The sequence below is a fragment of the Cydia pomonella genome, chromosome 22, assembly GCF_033807575.1.
Source record: "Cydia pomonella isolate Wapato2018A chromosome 22, ilCydPomo1, whole genome shotgun sequence".
Classification (NCBI taxonomy): domain Eukaryota; kingdom Metazoa; phylum Arthropoda; class Insecta; order Lepidoptera; family Tortricidae; genus Cydia; species Cydia pomonella.
Genome location: NC_084724.1, coordinates 14217967 through 14236451, shown reverse-complemented (window position 1 = coordinate 14236451; position 18485 = coordinate 14217967). Strand labels below are relative to the sequence as shown.

General features: G+C 37.1%; 1 protein-coding gene across 3 annotated transcripts in view; it reads left to right on the top strand.

Annotated features, from left to right (window-relative positions):
- LOC133530374 (tubulointerstitial nephritis antigen-like) overlaps window positions 1-18485 on the top strand; it is a 77193-nt gene that overhangs the window by 30185 nt on the left and 28523 nt on the right. For 2 of the 3 annotated variants that reach the window (XM_061868285.1, XM_061868286.1), the window contains 2 exons: window positions 13902-14035; window positions 14529-14709. In XM_061868285.1, the coding sequence (XP_061724269.1) occupies window positions 13902-14035; window positions 14529-14709 (315 nt within the window). Of the gene's footprint in view, window positions 1-403; window positions 1196-13901; window positions 14036-14528; window positions 14710-18485 lie in introns of those variants that run through there. The other variant, XM_061868287.1, reaches the window with a different exon arrangement.

Genomic DNA, 18485 nt, shown 5'->3' with positions numbered 1-18485 from the left:
CCCGAATGATCTCCTGTTCCGGTTGCAATTCTCAACCGATTCTCGTGAAATTTTGTGAGCAGGTTCGGTGATGAAATATACTTTTTTTTCGATTTAGTTTTTGGTAATTTCCAAAATGATGAGCGATGTCATACATTTAGTTTTATTTAACATACTTAATTATTTATTACCTTGTAAATAACTGCAAATGAATAGTGCAATAAAGCCTTGCAGGCCGACTTAACCTAATTAATTTTATCGCAAAAAATATATAACACACATGATGAAATAATTTGGTAAGGATGGAGTTAGAAGATGGATAGTAGATCCCTCGATTGAGGCTCATGTGGTGGTCTCGAGTCATATGTTTAGGGGTAACACCCCATCCAGCCACCGTAAGTGGGGACAGCCACAAAGTAGGTGTGTTTTTAAAAATAAATAAATATTATAGGACATTATTACACAAATTGACTAAGTCCCACAGTAAGCTCAATAAGGCTTGTGTTGAGGGTACTTAGACAACGATATATATATAATATATAAATATTTATAAATACTTAAATACATAGAAAACACCCATGACTCAGGAACAAATATCCATGCTCATCACACGAATAAATGCCCTTACCAGGATTTGAACCCGGGACCATCGGCTTCATAGGCAGGATCACTACCCACTAGGCCAGACCGGTCGTCAAAAAAATGATTGGAAGAAAATTATTTCCGCCTAGATCGGCAATGTTATGGAAATCCGATGGCAGTCTGTTGCTAAAGCGCTCGAAAGTATACTTTCACGGTCTATTATCAATGATGCAGGAATACTATTTCCGTTATATGATTTTAATCTATTATTAGCAACAGTAAGGGAGTTTGAAAATTCTTGAATGAAACCTCATTCTCGCCATCACAACACACGTCCACCTTTGCCTATACAGTGCAATCGCGACCGGCACGTTGAACAGACGTCCGAGCGCACCGAAAACAAGAAACATTCCGAATTTCGCGCCGCTAAACTTTTTAAATGAAAAGTTAATTAATTTACAGTGTTCTACTCGGTGGATAATACCTTTACAAAGCATGTAGCTCATAATATATCGTTGGTAACTGTTTATTATACACATTTTTGTGATTTAAATGACTATTTTGTATTAGTAAAGATTTAAATTATTTTACAAACTGGTCTGGCTGTGTTAATTAGTGTTACCATGATGAACACGTGAGTATTTTAACTTAGAATCTTCCTGGTTTACATATTGTTATTTAAAACTGCTTTCTAAAGTTTTACTTTTGTTTGAAACTGTTGCATATAAGAAACTATGCGACGAGCTAAATTAAACATATTCATCGACCGAGATTCAAAAAAAATATTTTAACAATAACATTAACAATGCAAAATTAAAAAAAAAGCAATAAGCATTTCGAATCAGCATTACTGTTACGGCATGTTAATCACTAGCTGATTAAATAGCAGATGAATGAAAAATTAGTGGCATCTAGTAACATTTGGTGGCAGCTAAGTTAGCTTATACTATACATAGCCAATTCCAATAAAAAATTTGATTGGAGTAAATAAACTTTTGTTAAATTATTTACCATTTACCAATTCTATGAATTCAAAGGACTAAAAGTCTAGCAAACAAATTCTGTGAAATGTAAACAAGTTTGCTAATCTTATCGATAGATACGTCAGTACACAAACCGTGATTACTTTCAGATTCAAATGATAGTATATTTATGTGATGAAGTATAAATAAATACTTACAAAAATAATTCCGAAAAAAACTTCACAGGATTTTAGGAGCTTATTAACGATGTTTGAAATTTTGTTCACGTCAACATTTAAATAGGCAAACGAGAATCTAATCTAAGAACCAGTTCCCGATGTCCGATTAGGCTGAATTTAGTGTAACTGCGTAACATCGAAACAATGCAATGTAATATGGTACAGTCGACGTCAAAGATACATTAATGCTCACATTTTTCGTCCTACTGTACCTGTTGTGAGTCTTCTGTTTATTAAATATGTATAATAAAATTAATAAACTTTGTAGTTATAAGACAATTGACATGCAAACTGTATTCTATGTTTATAAATAAAAATCTGAAATCTGTCCTATAATAGTAGTAAGGTGAAAAATTCAAAAAGTAAATGCCGATCAAGCTGGTTGGCTATTTAATGCTCCCCAAAATTAGCTAAGAATTCCGCCATAAAACGACTCAACCCTTAAATAAGCGCTTAGAATCCGCTGGTGAGTCTTTAAGTATTACTGGCTAAAAAACAGAGACTAGTTTAGGTACATCGTAGCCACACTACATACATTGTGCAACGAGGGGGTTAAGAAACTTTTTGCAAACGAGGGTGTTAATTCACGACAACCGCAGGCTGGATCGAATTTCTCCAGTTTGCAATATTCTTACCCCGGAGCTACACGCAATGTTTTTCATCACACTTGCGAAGAAAAAAACTAAACTTTAGCGGGATAATTCTTAAATACCGTGACATTTCAAACTCATTTATTTATGCACTTCAAAAATACTTCGCTGAGTCTTTATCACAACGAACCAGCGAACGAAAACAACAATGAACTCATAATGGTCTCTTAAGTGCCATAGACCCTATACCATAGCTCAAACGGAGACTTTAGCTAACGCTCGGTCAATAATCAACTAAGTACATACATAGTCTGCTTGATCTCGTACGTATTGATCTCGGGAGAGTGTGTATTGAATCAGTAGCGGATCCCTCTCGCGAGCCGTCTCAGGCGCCGGCGCCGCGGTAATTTAGCTGGACGAAAAACATATTTACTCTCATTAACATGCCGCTAATGGACTTAGAGCTTGACGTCATCAGCAAATAGGTGAGTCCATGCAATGCTGCCTAATTATTTAGAGTGCCTAATAAAGGCTAGACATCAACTAACCAAACCAAGCAACAAAACGCATTCACCTAAAACCAATTTAGGCAATCTTTTTGACTACTATATTACCTTTATATATATATATATATCTCTTTTTGACTACTATATTACCTTTATATATATATATATAAATATTATAGGGGCATTCTTAAATAAATTAACTAAGTCCCACGGTAAGCCAACAAGGCTTGTGTTGTGGGTACTCAGACAACGATATATATCAGGAACAATGTTCATAACACAAATAAATGCTCTTACCGGGATTCGAACCCAGGACCATCGTCTTCATAGGCAGGGTCACTACCCACCAGGCCAGACCGGTCTTCTCAGACAATATTATCTATACTTTGTTTTGCACTAATGTCAATTTGCATGTAGTGTAACAATTTGACTACCTTAATGGTTCATATCATACGAGCTATATAATAACACCTCGTCTGAGCTCTGTGAAACGAGAAATAATAATATCTGGATGATAATGAAACGTGCTTTCATTATCATCCATGTAGTTATGATCATCAGACTGGTCAATATTTATTTTTATTCTGAGATCCTACACGTATAGGTTTGATGAAAAAAAATTTTTTTTCAAAATTTTATGACGTATTAAAAAAAACAACTTACTAGATCTCGTTCAAACCAATTTTCGGTGGAAGTTTGCATGGCAATGTATATCATATATTTTTTTTAGATTTTTCATTCTGTTATTTTAGAAGTTACGGGGTGGGGGGGGGGGACACATTTTACCACTTTGGAAGTGTCTCTCGCGCAAACTATTCAGCTTAGAAAAAAATTATATTAGAAACCTCAATATCATTTTTAAAGACCTATCCATAGATACCCCACACGTATGGGTTTGATGAAAAAATATTTTATGAGTTTCAGTTCTAAGTATGGGGAACCCCCAAAATCTATTGTTTTTTTTTCTATTTTTGTGTAAACATCCTAATGCGGTTCATAGAATACATCTACTTACCAAGTTTGAACAGTATAGCTCTTATAGTTTCGGAAAAAAGTGGCAGTGACATAATCGGACAGACAGACGGACATGACGAATCTATAAGGGTTCCGTTTTTTGCCATTTGGCTACGGAACCCTAAAAATTACAGGTTCTCACCAGTAAATATGAATAAAAAATAAATGAATATTACAGGGAAATTCTTACACAACTTGACTAAGTCCCACGGTAAGGTCAAGAAGGCTTGTGTTGTGGGTACCCAGACAACGATAATAGCGGTTAAAGGATGAGATTATTGAACTAGTCACACACACACACACAGTCACGTCTTTTTCAGAGCGTCAAATAACTAAAGCGACACGCAGCCCTATTTGCAATGACTACAAAAGATATCCTATATGTTTTCCATTGTGTTTAAGTTTCGCTTGTCAAACCGAAACATTATTCAGGTGCCACCTCAATGCCGCGGTTACTTAAGAAAATTACCCTAAATAAGGTGTCAAGGAGGTATTCTCATGTAAATTCAGCTCTCTTTAACATCAGTAAGTGCTCATACTTGTAACTTACACAACGTTTTGTTTAACTGAAAGACAGGTTCTAACGATGAACCTCCAATATCACTTGGAACTCCGGTAGGCGTTTAAGAAGTGTAATACTCTTACGGAAGATGTCATTAGGCGCCTCTCTAGGCGCATGTGGTGGATGGAAATGTTAGCTGACCTCCAATGAAGTCTCGGTAGGAGATGGTAGAGCAATGCTCGCCTGAGACAGTCAATTATTCCACTTTTAAGCTTAAATATAAATATAATAGAAATAAATATAAATATTATAGGACATTATTACACAAATTGACTAAGTCCCACGGTAAGCTCCATAAGGCTTTTGTTGAGGGTACGTAGACAACGATATATATAATATATAAATATTTATAAATACTTAAATACATAGAAAACACCCATGACTCAGGAACAAATATCCATGCTCATCACACGAATAAATGCCCTTACCAGGATTTGAACCCGGGACCATCAGCTGCATAGGCAGGGTCACTACCCACTAGGCCTAACCGGTCGTCGAAAGCTTTACGCTAAGTAACTACTTTACTGGTAATCTTTGTATCTCTAATAAACATATTTATTTGAGGTACATGTTTTATAGCGACTAATTATCTACTTGGTAATCCCATTTAATAGTATCGAGTCATCGGAATCGTATTCGAAACCAACAATAACTAAATAGATTGGATGATGTGATCGTTTCTATTCAAAGCTTAGCTTTTAAATGACTTATTTGCGACGGCCGAATAATGGAAATAAGCAACATTTTAACCGACTCCAAAAAAAATAGGAGGTGCTCCATTCGATTGTATTTTAATGTGATTACCTCAGAACGGCGTCATTCCAAGACTACAATAAAGTGACTCGAGTCAAATTTTTAATAGCAAAAACCTAGTCGCTAATATTACGTTGTATCTTGTCCATCTCAGGATTCTCAGGTCATATATTTTATGATAATACACCGGGACTTATTTAAAACATAACTGTTTATTAAATTAAAAATGTAGAAATACCCCTACGCTATATGCCAACATAAATCCATATTATGCCAAAAATGCATTACATAGTTTTGGAAAACAGTTGATATTCTTTAAACTGCTGGATCGATTACTATGAATCATAGTTGCTTTTAGGTTAACAAACCGCATAAAATCGGCCCATCCGTTGGAGAGCTACGATGCCACAGATAGACAGACAGTCATAGATAAAACATCCCTTGCGTCGGGGGTTAAAAAACATCAAGGCTTAGTTCTGTCGTTATCACGTCATCGTCTACTATGATCTCACGTCTACAGTTTAGCGCCGTTGGTGCACCGGAAGGTCAGCAGTTGCAACCTTCACGGTCACACCGGAATGCGCCCACGTTGCTTTAAATAACTCTAAATCGATAAACCTGCCTCTGATCTCGGTCGATCTGTTTAGATTTAGAGTGATCGATGGAACTTGACCTTAATCTAGAACTATACTTACCTCTAACTTTTATTAAAGTGTTTTTGCTACCTTCTTCTTCTTCTTCACTGACTCAGTGACCCAAACAGGATCTTGGCCTCTGACACAAGAGAGCGCCACTCTGCCCTATCCTGCGCCACTTCACGCCAGTTGGGTATTCCGAGGGCGAACAGGCTACCTTAAGTCTCCTTAATCAAATTCTTACTATGTACTAAATAAATAAACTACCTATGCAAAACGTCAGTTTAAGCGGACACCAGCAAGAGGTCGAAAAGTGATATGCATATTTTAAAAACATTACTTACAAACATTGATAGTTAAATAAAAGTTTATAAATCTGATAAGCCTTTTAGCATAAATACGATTTATTAATAAATTATAGTATTCTATCCAGCCCCAATAAGCCGCAATAATTCAAAAGTAACGTCTTCAAATCAAATCGTACAAATTGCCGCTGATCCATTTAAATAAATCTCTTTAAATCGGTCAAGAGGCATCTGTAAATACAATGGGATTTTTCAATCAGGGCGTACTCAATGCAGTGTAAAATATCTTCTTCAGGCACATAATAATAAATTCAGAGAAAGTGCATTTGTGTTGTGCTGTCATAAGGTAGAAGTACTAGTGCTCGACGCTGCACTAGTCACCGACATGGGCACTTTATTTCATGGAAATATAGGTTAAATTTGAACAACGAAGATTTTTCTGTATTCGAACTTAATCCTTGTCACTTTGACATAAAGTGCCCATGTCGAATACTAGTGCAGCGTCGAGCACTAGTACTTCTACCTTACGTCCTATACAAGCGGGTACGAGTAACTAAAAACATATGTCCTGGTGATTGTCTTTTTGACTGTGAACTATTTTTGTCTTGTATAATTTTTGATTCCTGTTCCACAATCAGCTGAAATTTCACATGCCTTACACTTGTCCTGGTCTGGAAATTGGGAACTCAAGTTGGTTATGAGAATTCTTATTACAACGCGACCCTAGCAAGTATGGGCTCGTTAGATTCGTCTTGACGATCTTAAGGTTTTTTATTAAATTATCTACCCAAATAAGTTTAACACTGAGTTGCACAAGCACATCTACTGGCTACTTTTTTAAACGTGTTAGAGACCTAATTAGGTACCCATTATCAGTCATTCACTGTGTAAAACATACCATAATAATTGCGTTAGTATTTAGTTAAGTACATTGTTATACTCGTACGTATACCGTAACAGGGTTCATGTGAACACTAGCTGTAAAATGCTCTTTGTATGAAATTATGTAACACATGATTATTTAAACTTTATTGCACAAAAGAAAACTTATCGTATAGTTTCTATTTTTCTCCGTGAGCTTCTACGGATTATCGTCTTATCTATTGTTTAAAAACCACAAAGAAGCGTGCCACTATGAAAACATGGTCAAGCCGCATAGGTAGCGTTTATTGAATTACTACTCTATTGAGCACGGAATAAGATTCATTATGAACTAATACAGAATTCTAACAGAATAGCTGTCTGATCTATATTGGTGCGTCTAAGGTAGGCGACTAAACGCTCTCAAACCAGCTTAACTTGTGACACTGCGATCCGAAACAAAGATACGTATTCGAAGACAGTTTAATTCTTCTACATATAAAAATTTATCTTTTTTTGTTAAGTTATTTGAGAATGGTCAATATATTTGACGACTAGCCGGACCCGCTACCTTAAATGTTGACTGTACTACCGTACTAATTAAAAAAGTTATCAAAGAAAGCAGTTATTTGCATGTTGCATGTGAGCCGTTGATAGCATAATCTTGCCAATAAATTGTACCGCCAACGGTATTTTTGATATCGTAACGCGGTAGGAATTTGGTGATAACGCCGTTGACACAGCGCGACCTTGGCATTCCGCGTATCGTTGTGACAAGCCTTTGTCTCCAGCCTGCCCATGCCCTACTTTTAAACCAAACAGTTATTTTTTAACCCGATTGCGGGAAATCCAAGCGGATAAGCAGGCTATGAATGCTTGAATCGTGTATTATTTTCATACCGTAGCGTCAAAACTACCGATCTGTTCCACTCACCAGATGCCACTGTTATAGTTCGGGTGTTACTTGATACGCCAGTCAATGTCGGTTATCGTGTGACGTACAGTTTAATTCATAATGTTCAATTTACAGAGATAGAACGCTCGCGACAGATAGATATGTACGTGGTTGTCAGAGCAGTGTGGATTGGTTCCGCAAACAACTCAATGTTACGATTGTGCTAAATGCTTCCTACTTTAATATAAGCCTGCAATAAAATAGGTACTGGTACGACGCCCTCAACAAAATTATTAGTCTAAAATAGTTTAAATGGACCCGGGTATGTCCTTAAACTACGTCCAAAAGAGAGGTATGGGCATTGTGAATGTCATCTCGCCTTGTGTGGTAGGGCACAGCACAGCAGATGTCATTCCAGATCTAGAGCAGAGCCCAACTGGGGAAGTACCTCCACCTTACAGAAAACCGCAGCCAAATAACACTTGACCCTACTCATAGTGTTGTGTTCCTGCCGGTGAGTAAGGTTGCCAGAGCTCAACGAGGGGGGTGGGGTTAGGGTCGGCAACGCGCATGTAACTCCTATGGAGTTGCAGGTGTACATAGGCTACGGAGACTGCTTACCATCAGGCAGGCCGTATGCTTGTTTGCCACCGACGTAGTATAAAAACAAAAAAATTGTTGGATGCCGTCCCATGTTTCGTTAATCTGCGCGTATAGGCATCAGAAAAGTTCTTAAAAACATACCTAAACAAAACCTGAGCAGATTTACGATCGCTCCTAGGCTTCTATGCCCCAACTGAATGTTGAATTTTACCTCTCGAATAAAAACCATGTCAATGCTCAGGTTTCAAGGACGATCATTGTTTACACACAGAGATGATTTCAACGATATTGTGTTTTGTTTATATCACCATATGCTAATTCTTCGAGGAAATCTCCACGTGACGCATTACTACGTTAACTTTATACCATCGAAAAAGGTCACGCCAGCACAGTATGACCCTTATGGCTGTTGTCTTAAGTAAGTATACATAGTGCGTTTCGGAATTGATCAGGATGCGTGGTTTATGCTTGTATGGTACCGTAAATCTAAAGCTGTGGAGTGTGGAGGATTTTAGTGCCGTCTCGATTGATTTATAGTCGAAGTTCTTTGTTTCATGTTTTGGATTTTTAATTTGACTCTTTGAAAAACTATCCACGAACAATGAGTGATATATGGCTTAGTCAAGCCATATATCAAGCAAGGGGCAAGGTAGGCGCACATTTTGTCAATTAACTATTCCTTTATATTATTAACTCCTGTTCGTATGTATTTTCGTGTGGGTCAAATTTTGGCAGCTAAAATTTACCCACTTCCCGATTTCCGACTGAGCTGAAATTTTGCAAACATGTAAATCTGATGACAATGCAATATTATGATATCATGGAGCTGATCTGATGATTGACACAGAAAGTGGCCATGGGATCTGCACGTGATAAAACAACGTAACCTAATTGTGTTTGGGGCTGTGAGAATTATCTCGATGAGTATTAGTTGCCTGTGGAAAAAATAGTATAGTCTGCGATAAAAGCTTGTATCAAAATTTTCGCCAAAAACTTATTTTTTATTCGTTCGCTAAGGTTGATCCCGAGACCGCCAGTTTCGCAGGTAGCTTAAATTAAGTAGGAGTGCTACATGGAAAAGTTCATTCAGGAACAGGTAAGCTTTAGCCGATACAAGTATTTAGTTACTTACTAGTTTCTGGCTTTATATTAGTGAGAATCAGGTCGTTCGTAACGGATCCGTCGGAGAGAAACGGTTAAAGTGTATCTAAGATTCGATTCAGCACGTTGTTGCCATCCGGTGCACGACACGATGTGGCACTTAGATGCGACGCTGTCCTGAAGTCGACAATGTTGAAAATGTCATAGTCTTGTTATGAGTCGTACACCATCAGCTGCAGAGATAGTTGAGCACGGCGGAGTTTTAAGTGAAAACTTCTTAAGCGGCGCTGTGCAGTTTTTGTGATGGGGAAAAAAATGTTAAACTGCGACAGGTCACGTGACCGACAGATTCGACAGATTGAACATTCGTAAGACGGACACGTGACCTGATCGAAAAACTGATACAATGTCATTGAAGCCAGTAGAGTCGTTGAAATTATGGATGGAAGTTGATTTTTCTGAGAAATAAACTTTGTTAAAAAATATAAATTGTCATGTTTGTGTACGATAGCGCAATAAATTAATATTGTATTTAACCACAAAAATATAGTATTTTTATACTGATAATTAAAGCAATTCGTGCAAAATTATTCCCTAACCATTCCAAAATATCAAAAATGCACAAAGCTAATATTCAAGTTTTCACTTCTGCCGGCACTCCCGGAGTGCAACGCGTTGTTTATTTTTATGTCACTTATTCATACAAACCAAGTAGCATAAATGAGTTTTACTTTTAAAATACTGACCTTTATAATTTAATATTTTTGTTTATGTTTTATTTTATTGTAATTATTTCATTTGATTAATTTATCATCCGATTAAAATATTTTTATATAAATTTCAATCGTGGCTGAATGCCGAACAGGGCTATTACCGCGATAATCGAGGTTCGTCAATTGCGGGCATTTTTCTCTGTCACTCACGTCTTAATGAGAGTAAAAGAGAAAGATCCCCGCAATTTGCGAATTTTTCGGTTTTCGCGGTAGGTCCCCTAGTCTGTACCTTGTGTGTCAATCAAAAAATTACAAAATGGCGTACGAATGTGTGGTATGTCACCGTATTTAAAAAATATTTCGCTTAAAATATAGTATTTTCTTCGCAAGTGTGATGAAAAACATTGTGTGTACCTAACTCCGGGGGTAAGAATATTGTTACTCGAGTCTTTAATTCACTCCAGCCTGCGGCTGTCGGGAATTACCACCCTAGTATCCAAAATTTAACTTACCCCCCTCGTTGCACAATATACTAAAGTTTGTTGGTTCTTAGGGTTTCGTAGTCACCTAGAAAACCTTATAGTTTCGCCATGTCCTTCTGTCCGTCCGTCCACGGCATTGCTTCGTGATCGTTAGAATGTTCGTTAGATGCTAGAAAGCTGCAATTTGGAATTGATAAATTAATCATGCATGGCGACAGAAAGGTAAAATAAAATAAAAACTACAAAAAAGTTAGGGTACCATACAAAATCTTCTTCTTCTTCGCGTTGTCCCGTCATTTTTCCGGCATTTTGCCTGGGGTCCGCTTGGCAACTAATCCTTAGAATTGGAGTAGGCACCAGTTTTTGCGAAAGCGACTGCCATCTGACCTTCCAATACAGAGGCTAAACAAGGCCTTATTGAGATTATTCCGGTTTCCTCATGATGTTTTCCTTCACCGAAAAGCGACTGGTAAATATCAAATGATTATCGTACATAAGTCCCAAAATAGTAATTGGTCCAAGCCGGGGTTTGAACCCGTGTCCTCCGGATTGAAAGTCGCACGTTCTTACCGCTAGGCCACCAGCGCTTACCTCCCGTACAAAATGATTTTATTTTTATTGCTTTGATTCAATGGTGTGGGGTATCGTTGGATAGGTCATTGGATAGGAACGTTAATATGTTCGGAAATATGTGTTAGTGTGGGTCAAATCTTAAGAGCTAAATTTGACCCACTTCCCGATTTCTGATTGAGCTGAAAATTTGCATACATAAAGTAAGTCGGGTGACAATGCAATATTATGGTACTATCGAGCTGATCTGATGATGGAAATAAGAGGTGACCATAGGAACTGTGTGATAAAACAAAGCAACCTATTTGTGCTTGCTGGGGTTTATAGAATTATCTGTATGAGTATTAGTTGCCTGTGGTAAAAAAGTACAGTCAGCGATAAAAACTTGTACCATAATTGATATTTTTGCAAAAACTTATTCTTTGTTTACTCATATTCTACGTTTTTTTCTGAGAACCAACAATCCGATAATACATTATTATTTAAATTAGTATTTAAGATGTTTTATCAAGATAAAAAATATTGTTTTAGAGGAAGTTTGCACAGTTTTTTCCGTGACGTTTATTAATTACTTTACTTATGGTTTGTTATCTCTGGCCTTGACCGATATGAGAGCTATGGGCTTAAAAATGTAAAAACAAAAAATATTTCTTTGAGTCATTATCACAGCGTACTCGCAATCGCCTAAAGTGCCATAGACGCTAATATCAATTATACCATTTTGAACATTAAAAAAAATCCACAGAAAAAATATATTTAACTACTGAATCGGTTGAGAATTACTACCTGTCGAAGAGAAAATCCGGACACACGAAAGTAGTTTGCTCGTGTCACAACGCTTCGGTCAATAAGATCCATACATCCTTACAGGTGTTCCACAATTGGTTCAATACCGCCTCTAGTTTGTTGACCAACATACCTATTAAATACCTACTGTTCTGGGTAGTATGGGTCATAAATCCACGTTTATGGGTAAAGGTGTCGCATCTGTATACACAATCTGTGAACAACAGTGCAGCGACCCACTTCGCCCGCTGATAAGGACTATTAAGTGTTCGGATTTGCGACTACAGTTTGTTTAATCTGATAAAAACTACTACTCAGTAATTGAAATGTATTTGTTCTCTAAATGACTGGTGTCTGACTGATCTTCCACCTCGAATGGGAGAGTTGGCGTTGTCGGAATTAACCGTTATCCTTAGCTATCCTAGCATTAGATGTTTCAAGTCTAGGTAAATCGATCATAGGTATTCTGATCTTACGTAAAGAAATTGTAGGTGAAACGTGAATTAGGTAATTCGTTCATATGAGCTTAGGTTAATTGAACATTAGGCATTTTAAAAAAAGCGGCCAAGTGCGAGTCGGACTCGCCCATGGGTTCCGTACCATTTAAGTTTGACGTATTACAAAAAAACTACTTACTAGATCTCGTTCAAACCAATTTTCGGTGGAAGTTTGCATGGTAATGTACATCATATATTTTTTTAATAATAATCATAATCATAATGCTTTATTTGTAAAACATTGTTTTGCCAGTTGACATACAAATGTCAAAGGGAACTAAAATCAAATTAAATAATGCAAATGTTATAACTTATAAAATAAATAAATTAGAATTAAATTACGTTTTAAATTAAAATACAATTCAAATACAATTAAAATAGAAATATGTATATCATTAGTCATCAGTCGTGATTATAGTTATTTTAGGTTTATCATTCTCTTATTTTAGAAGTTACAGGGGGGGGGGACACATTTTACCAGTTTGGAAGTGTCTCTCGCGCAAACTATTCAGTTTAGAAAAAAATGATATTAGAAACCTCAATATCATTTTTGAAGACCTGTCCATAGATACCCCACACGTATGGGTTTGATGAAAAAAGATTTTTTTGAGTTTCAGTTCGAAGTATGGGGAACCCCCAAAATTTAATGTTTTTTTTTCTATTTTTGGGTAAATACTTAATGCGGTTCATAGAATACATCTCTTATAGTTTCGGAAAAAAGTGGCTGTGACATAATCGGACAGACAGACGGACATGACGAATCTATAAGGGTTCCGTTTTTTACCATTTGGCTACGGAACCCTAAAAAGGTGAAACGAGCATAATTAATTCAACATTACGTAAATATATTTTCGGTATTCTGATATGTTTGGTATCAACATAGACATATATATTACTTCGGGTATCAAACGAAAGTGCTCGGTTTACACGTTTATAATATTGTTTTTATTTATTTATTTACGATATTAAAATAATTATCAAGATAAAAACAAAGTAAAATAAACATAATAAAGGCATTTGATATTTGAGTTATTTGACACGAAATAAAAACTACGGTGTACCACAGATACAGTTTATTTTAATCTCTATTGTGACTGGTGACTCAAATATATCAGTTAAGAGCTCTACAGACCTTGCAATAAATCACACGCGGTTTTCGATCCTTCACCGACTAAGAAGGTGCATCAATTGATCTATCTTTTTGGCGAACCGCGAGTTCTCAGTTCGGGACGAACTACTAGATTAACTGTTTCTACGTTGTTTCAGATACATATTAGTGTTGTGCGTGCTGGGCTCGGTAGCGGCGTACACGGGTCCCGACCTGCCGAAGGGCCCTTTCTGCGGCAAGACTCGTGAGTGCTGTCGCGACCGGCTCGACTCCTGCGCGCACAGGATACTCGGTACGCGGTTACACATTAACACATTCACTGCCGGAAACCCACCTGGTGGGCGCTCGTGAACTTTGTTCAGATGCCGGACAACCCGCTGGGCGGGTTGTTTTGTACGCAGCTATAGACCACCGGTTTCTGGGGTAGTGCGCCGTTTTTTGTCTGGCAGTGAATGTGTCAAATAGTTACACCTTCGTGTTGGTGTGCGGATTACATACCGACCGGCGATTTGTATGAGTGCTCTTTCGTGACAATTGTTGTCACCCGACGCAACTCATTCCGAAAATACCAAGTCTTTTAAAAGTCCCATAAATTATAAACCCCACCACCTCGTGAAAATCCATAAGACGTAATCGTCATCAAAAGGAATTATACTTCTCAAAAATCTTACAACCAATAGTTATAGAATTTCCAACATGAACAAAGAACATTCTTAGACGCTTTGCGTTACAGTGTTCTTTTGACCGTCATGAATTACGCCTTATATTCTTTCTATTCTATACAGACACGTTGTGCTACTGCGACGAGTTCTGCGACTTCAACCGCGCGCACGACGACTGCTGCCCCGACTACCTGCCCGTGTGCCGCAACCAGACCGCGGAGCCGGGGCTCATCCTGCAGCCGTGCCGGCACCGCGGCCAGCTGTACATGCCCGGCCAGACCCGCGCCGACAACTGCAACACGTGGTAAGTTCACTTCCCAGCGTCTGTTAGCAGGTACTGATTACACATGAGCGTCGGCTCAACGGAACATATTTTGTGACATTTTTATTCAACTACAAACTTTGCAATCGACAATTAATTTAGCGAATTTAATGAGTAGTAGTGGTGAGATGGGTGAATCAACTTTTTTTGTTTTGTTATCCTGTCCCGTTGTCCAAGGGACAACAGTGGCACAGTTTGTTTAAAGAGACGTTGTATGCCGTTCTATTAACATGCTTAGTAGGGGGCCTATTATGGACATTGGTTATAACGACCACAAAAACGCAAGTTTGATACATTTAAGTACCATAAAATCAGTATTTCAATGAACTTTTGTCCCCTGGACAACTAATCGTAACAATGGCAACGAGTGACGCTAAAAAGTTGATTCTCCCAGATACAATTAAAATTTGTGGAATTATATAATTTTCGGGCTATGCCGTTGCATGATTGCACGCCTCCTAGTGGCACCTACGCACCCGTCGCAATACTGGATGTGCAATGTGTGTAAGCAAAACTTTAGCACAATCATAAATATAGTGGAATTTAATAACGACTGTAGACGTATCAACTTACAAAGTTTGTAAAGCTCGTTACTCTCGTGTCATTGTCGTGGCAATTGCGACACAGCTGCATTGAAATCTCATTACTCACGCGTATAAAAAACTGCGAGGTGTTCACGAGAACAGCAGTTTCTATTCACGTACCACGCCCTATGCTGTCATTTTGACGAGTACGCTGCCAGAGCATTACCAAATCACTAATCCCACAACACGTTATACCTGGACGTGATTCACTTGCTTACGAAATGCAGCGAATTCGTCCGAAATAATGGGGTAGATGGCCTACATCTTGCCGTTCATAATAAAAATAAATCTCGAACACATATTACCACTTGAAATAAATGACACAGAGAAAGATTTATGGAATTGTTGAGTTAATTATATTAAACTACATTTGCAAAACAAAGTTTCTTAAACCACAAAGTTATTTTGTAGGTACTCATGTATTCCCGACAATATCTGGGGGCACGGTAGTGCCCACGCCAAGACGAGCAAAGCGAAGCGCAAGGGTCTACCTTTTCTCGAAGCGCTTCGTCGTTTTTTTAACCCTTGTTTTTTTTAAGTTTGGTTTGGATTATACCAGATATTCTCGGGATATGATGTCAATAAAATCAGTTACTTAGCTCTAAAAAAACGAAACCATAAGGCTAGAACGTCGGCTCTACAACACAACTTTTTGACAGTGTGTCAAAAAGTTGTAGTGTAGAGCCGAGGTTCTAACTCTAGAAGCCCTAATTTCACAAACTCTACTCCTTAGTCAAAATATGTGGTTTGTTCCTTTTGTTACCATCACCTGGGCGTAACGAACAAAATGTATTCAATGTTCATCACTTTTCTGTTATACAATAGTTCTCGTAGTAACGAACGGCCAAGCCACATATTTGACAGTGCGAGCCTTATGGTTTCGTCTTGGTAACATTTTACATGAAAAATGTTTTTGATGGGTTTCCTTTACAATTTATAAGATAATGTGTGGGAGAATTCTAAAACGCAAATGGCATAGTATATATTCTATTATTACGCTAAGTATCACAATTTTGGGCGAGTTGTCTAAAAAGCGAGAAGCCTAGTTTGGACACCTAAATCAGTGACAATTTACAGTTAAAAAGGTATATTAGATATTTGTAAACAACGTAGTATTATCGGATCAGTAAATATTTAAAATGTAGTAAAATTAAGTTATCTTGGGGATGGTGGGATGAGAAACGTATGTAACTAATACTTTTTTAACCCGTGACGCAAAAAAATACATAAATATTTTCCTATTTTCACCTTCACGGTACATTATCACTTCCGTTGTATTTGTATTCAATTATAAAGTTTCATTCAAATTCCATTCATTCTACCTCAAAGCCGCCTTAGATAGTATCGACTGGTTTTTTCAAGTCAGCCTCACTACCGATTATTTTACACGTTTTGTCAAATATACAATGAATTTGGCCTTGGTTCGTGAGTTGGTTTGTTTACTTTGATCATGACAATTGTTTTTAATTTGCGGCGCTTTAACAATCGGTCTGGACAGTTGTCCGCATATTAGGCGTTCGATTCGCCTGGCGGTTATACCAGTCAGGGCATAATACTAACGATCAGTTAGTACGCTTTTGATAAACTTCTGCTTATCAATCAAACATTTTCAAAAGTTTTCTACCTCTTGAAAAATTAAATTAATCATTGCTATAGGTACTTTTTTTTTTGACGACCGGTCTGGTCTAGTGGGTAGTGACCCTGCCTATAAAGCTGATGATCCCGGGTTCAAATCCTGGTAAGAGCATATATTTGTGTGATGAACACGGATATTTGTTTCTGAGTCATGGGTGTTTATATGTATTTAAGTATTTATAATTATAATATATTATATATATCGTTGTCTAGGTACCAACACAAGCCTTATTGAGCTTACTGTGGGGCATAGTCAATTTGTGTAATAATGTCCTATAATATTTATTTATTTATATTACATTAATGCAAGTTCGGCGGCAATGTTACATTACCAACTGATGGAGTTTTAGACGGAAGATGAAGTATGGGATATCTTCGGGCTCTTTGACACTGAAAAGTTAGAGGAAAAGAAAAAGGGCCAAGTTTTTTGTTTAATGGGAGTTTTGATTAAGTTGATTTTAATTCATTCAGACAGTTTTAGTAACGTAATAAAATAGTTTAATGAAACAGAAACACACTCATCAACTGACGACTGATTGTCTTTAGATAGAATAGATAGAATACTCTTTATTGGCACACATCAGTAAAAAGATACAAGAAAAATAAACAATTGATTAAATGTAGAGGCAGACAACAGGCGGTGTCTTTAAGTATTTCCGCACTGGACATTTCTTACGATAAATCCAATCCCGCTTAGCTTACAGTTATCTTAAGTGACCAATTCACCTTCGTATAATTATGGCCTGAAACTATGATGATATAGAAACAGTGTGTTTAATGACATGAAGCATCGAAGTATATTTATTGTAATACTATTGATAGTGCAGCGCTACAAGTCAAGTACAATGCTAGATGTATTTATAGAGGCAGGTGTCAGATCAATGCCTAGGTGATCGATCTGCCATTCATTCTGAAACTAGTATTTTGGCTCGTTGCCATTTCCATTTGTTTTCAAATGTTTCAACTGCTGAAGTCTATTATTAATAATTTTAACAAAATTATTACTAGCTGTCCATAATAACTTTCAAGTATGTAGCGATATTGTCTATTTGTATTTGTTTTTCAAAACTTGAAATGCAGCAAAACCAAATATTTAGCACTATTCAAATGCGTATGCGTCGCCAAATATAAATGTTCGATTACACTTCTACTAGGGACTAGGGATGAGTACCTAACATGCACGTACAAAAATACAATTTTTTCAAGTAAATACCGTATGATTTTGACTATATTTCATGTTAACTTTTGAACAGCTTTGCTTTTAACACAAGTACCTACTACTGACTTTATAACGTTCTTATATGATATTAGTATACTTTTGATCACGCATTTAACATCTTCATCAAATACTTACTGAGAAAATTCTAACGAAGTAAGACTCGTTACATATTTTGTTTTGTTCCTTGTTAGCGAACCCCTTACACGTATTTCCAATAATAAGTTTTTGGCAAAAATTTCATTTTTGGTACAAGAGTTGTTTTATCACAGAGTTCCTATGTCCACCTCTTGTCTCAATCATCAGATCAGCTCGATGGTACC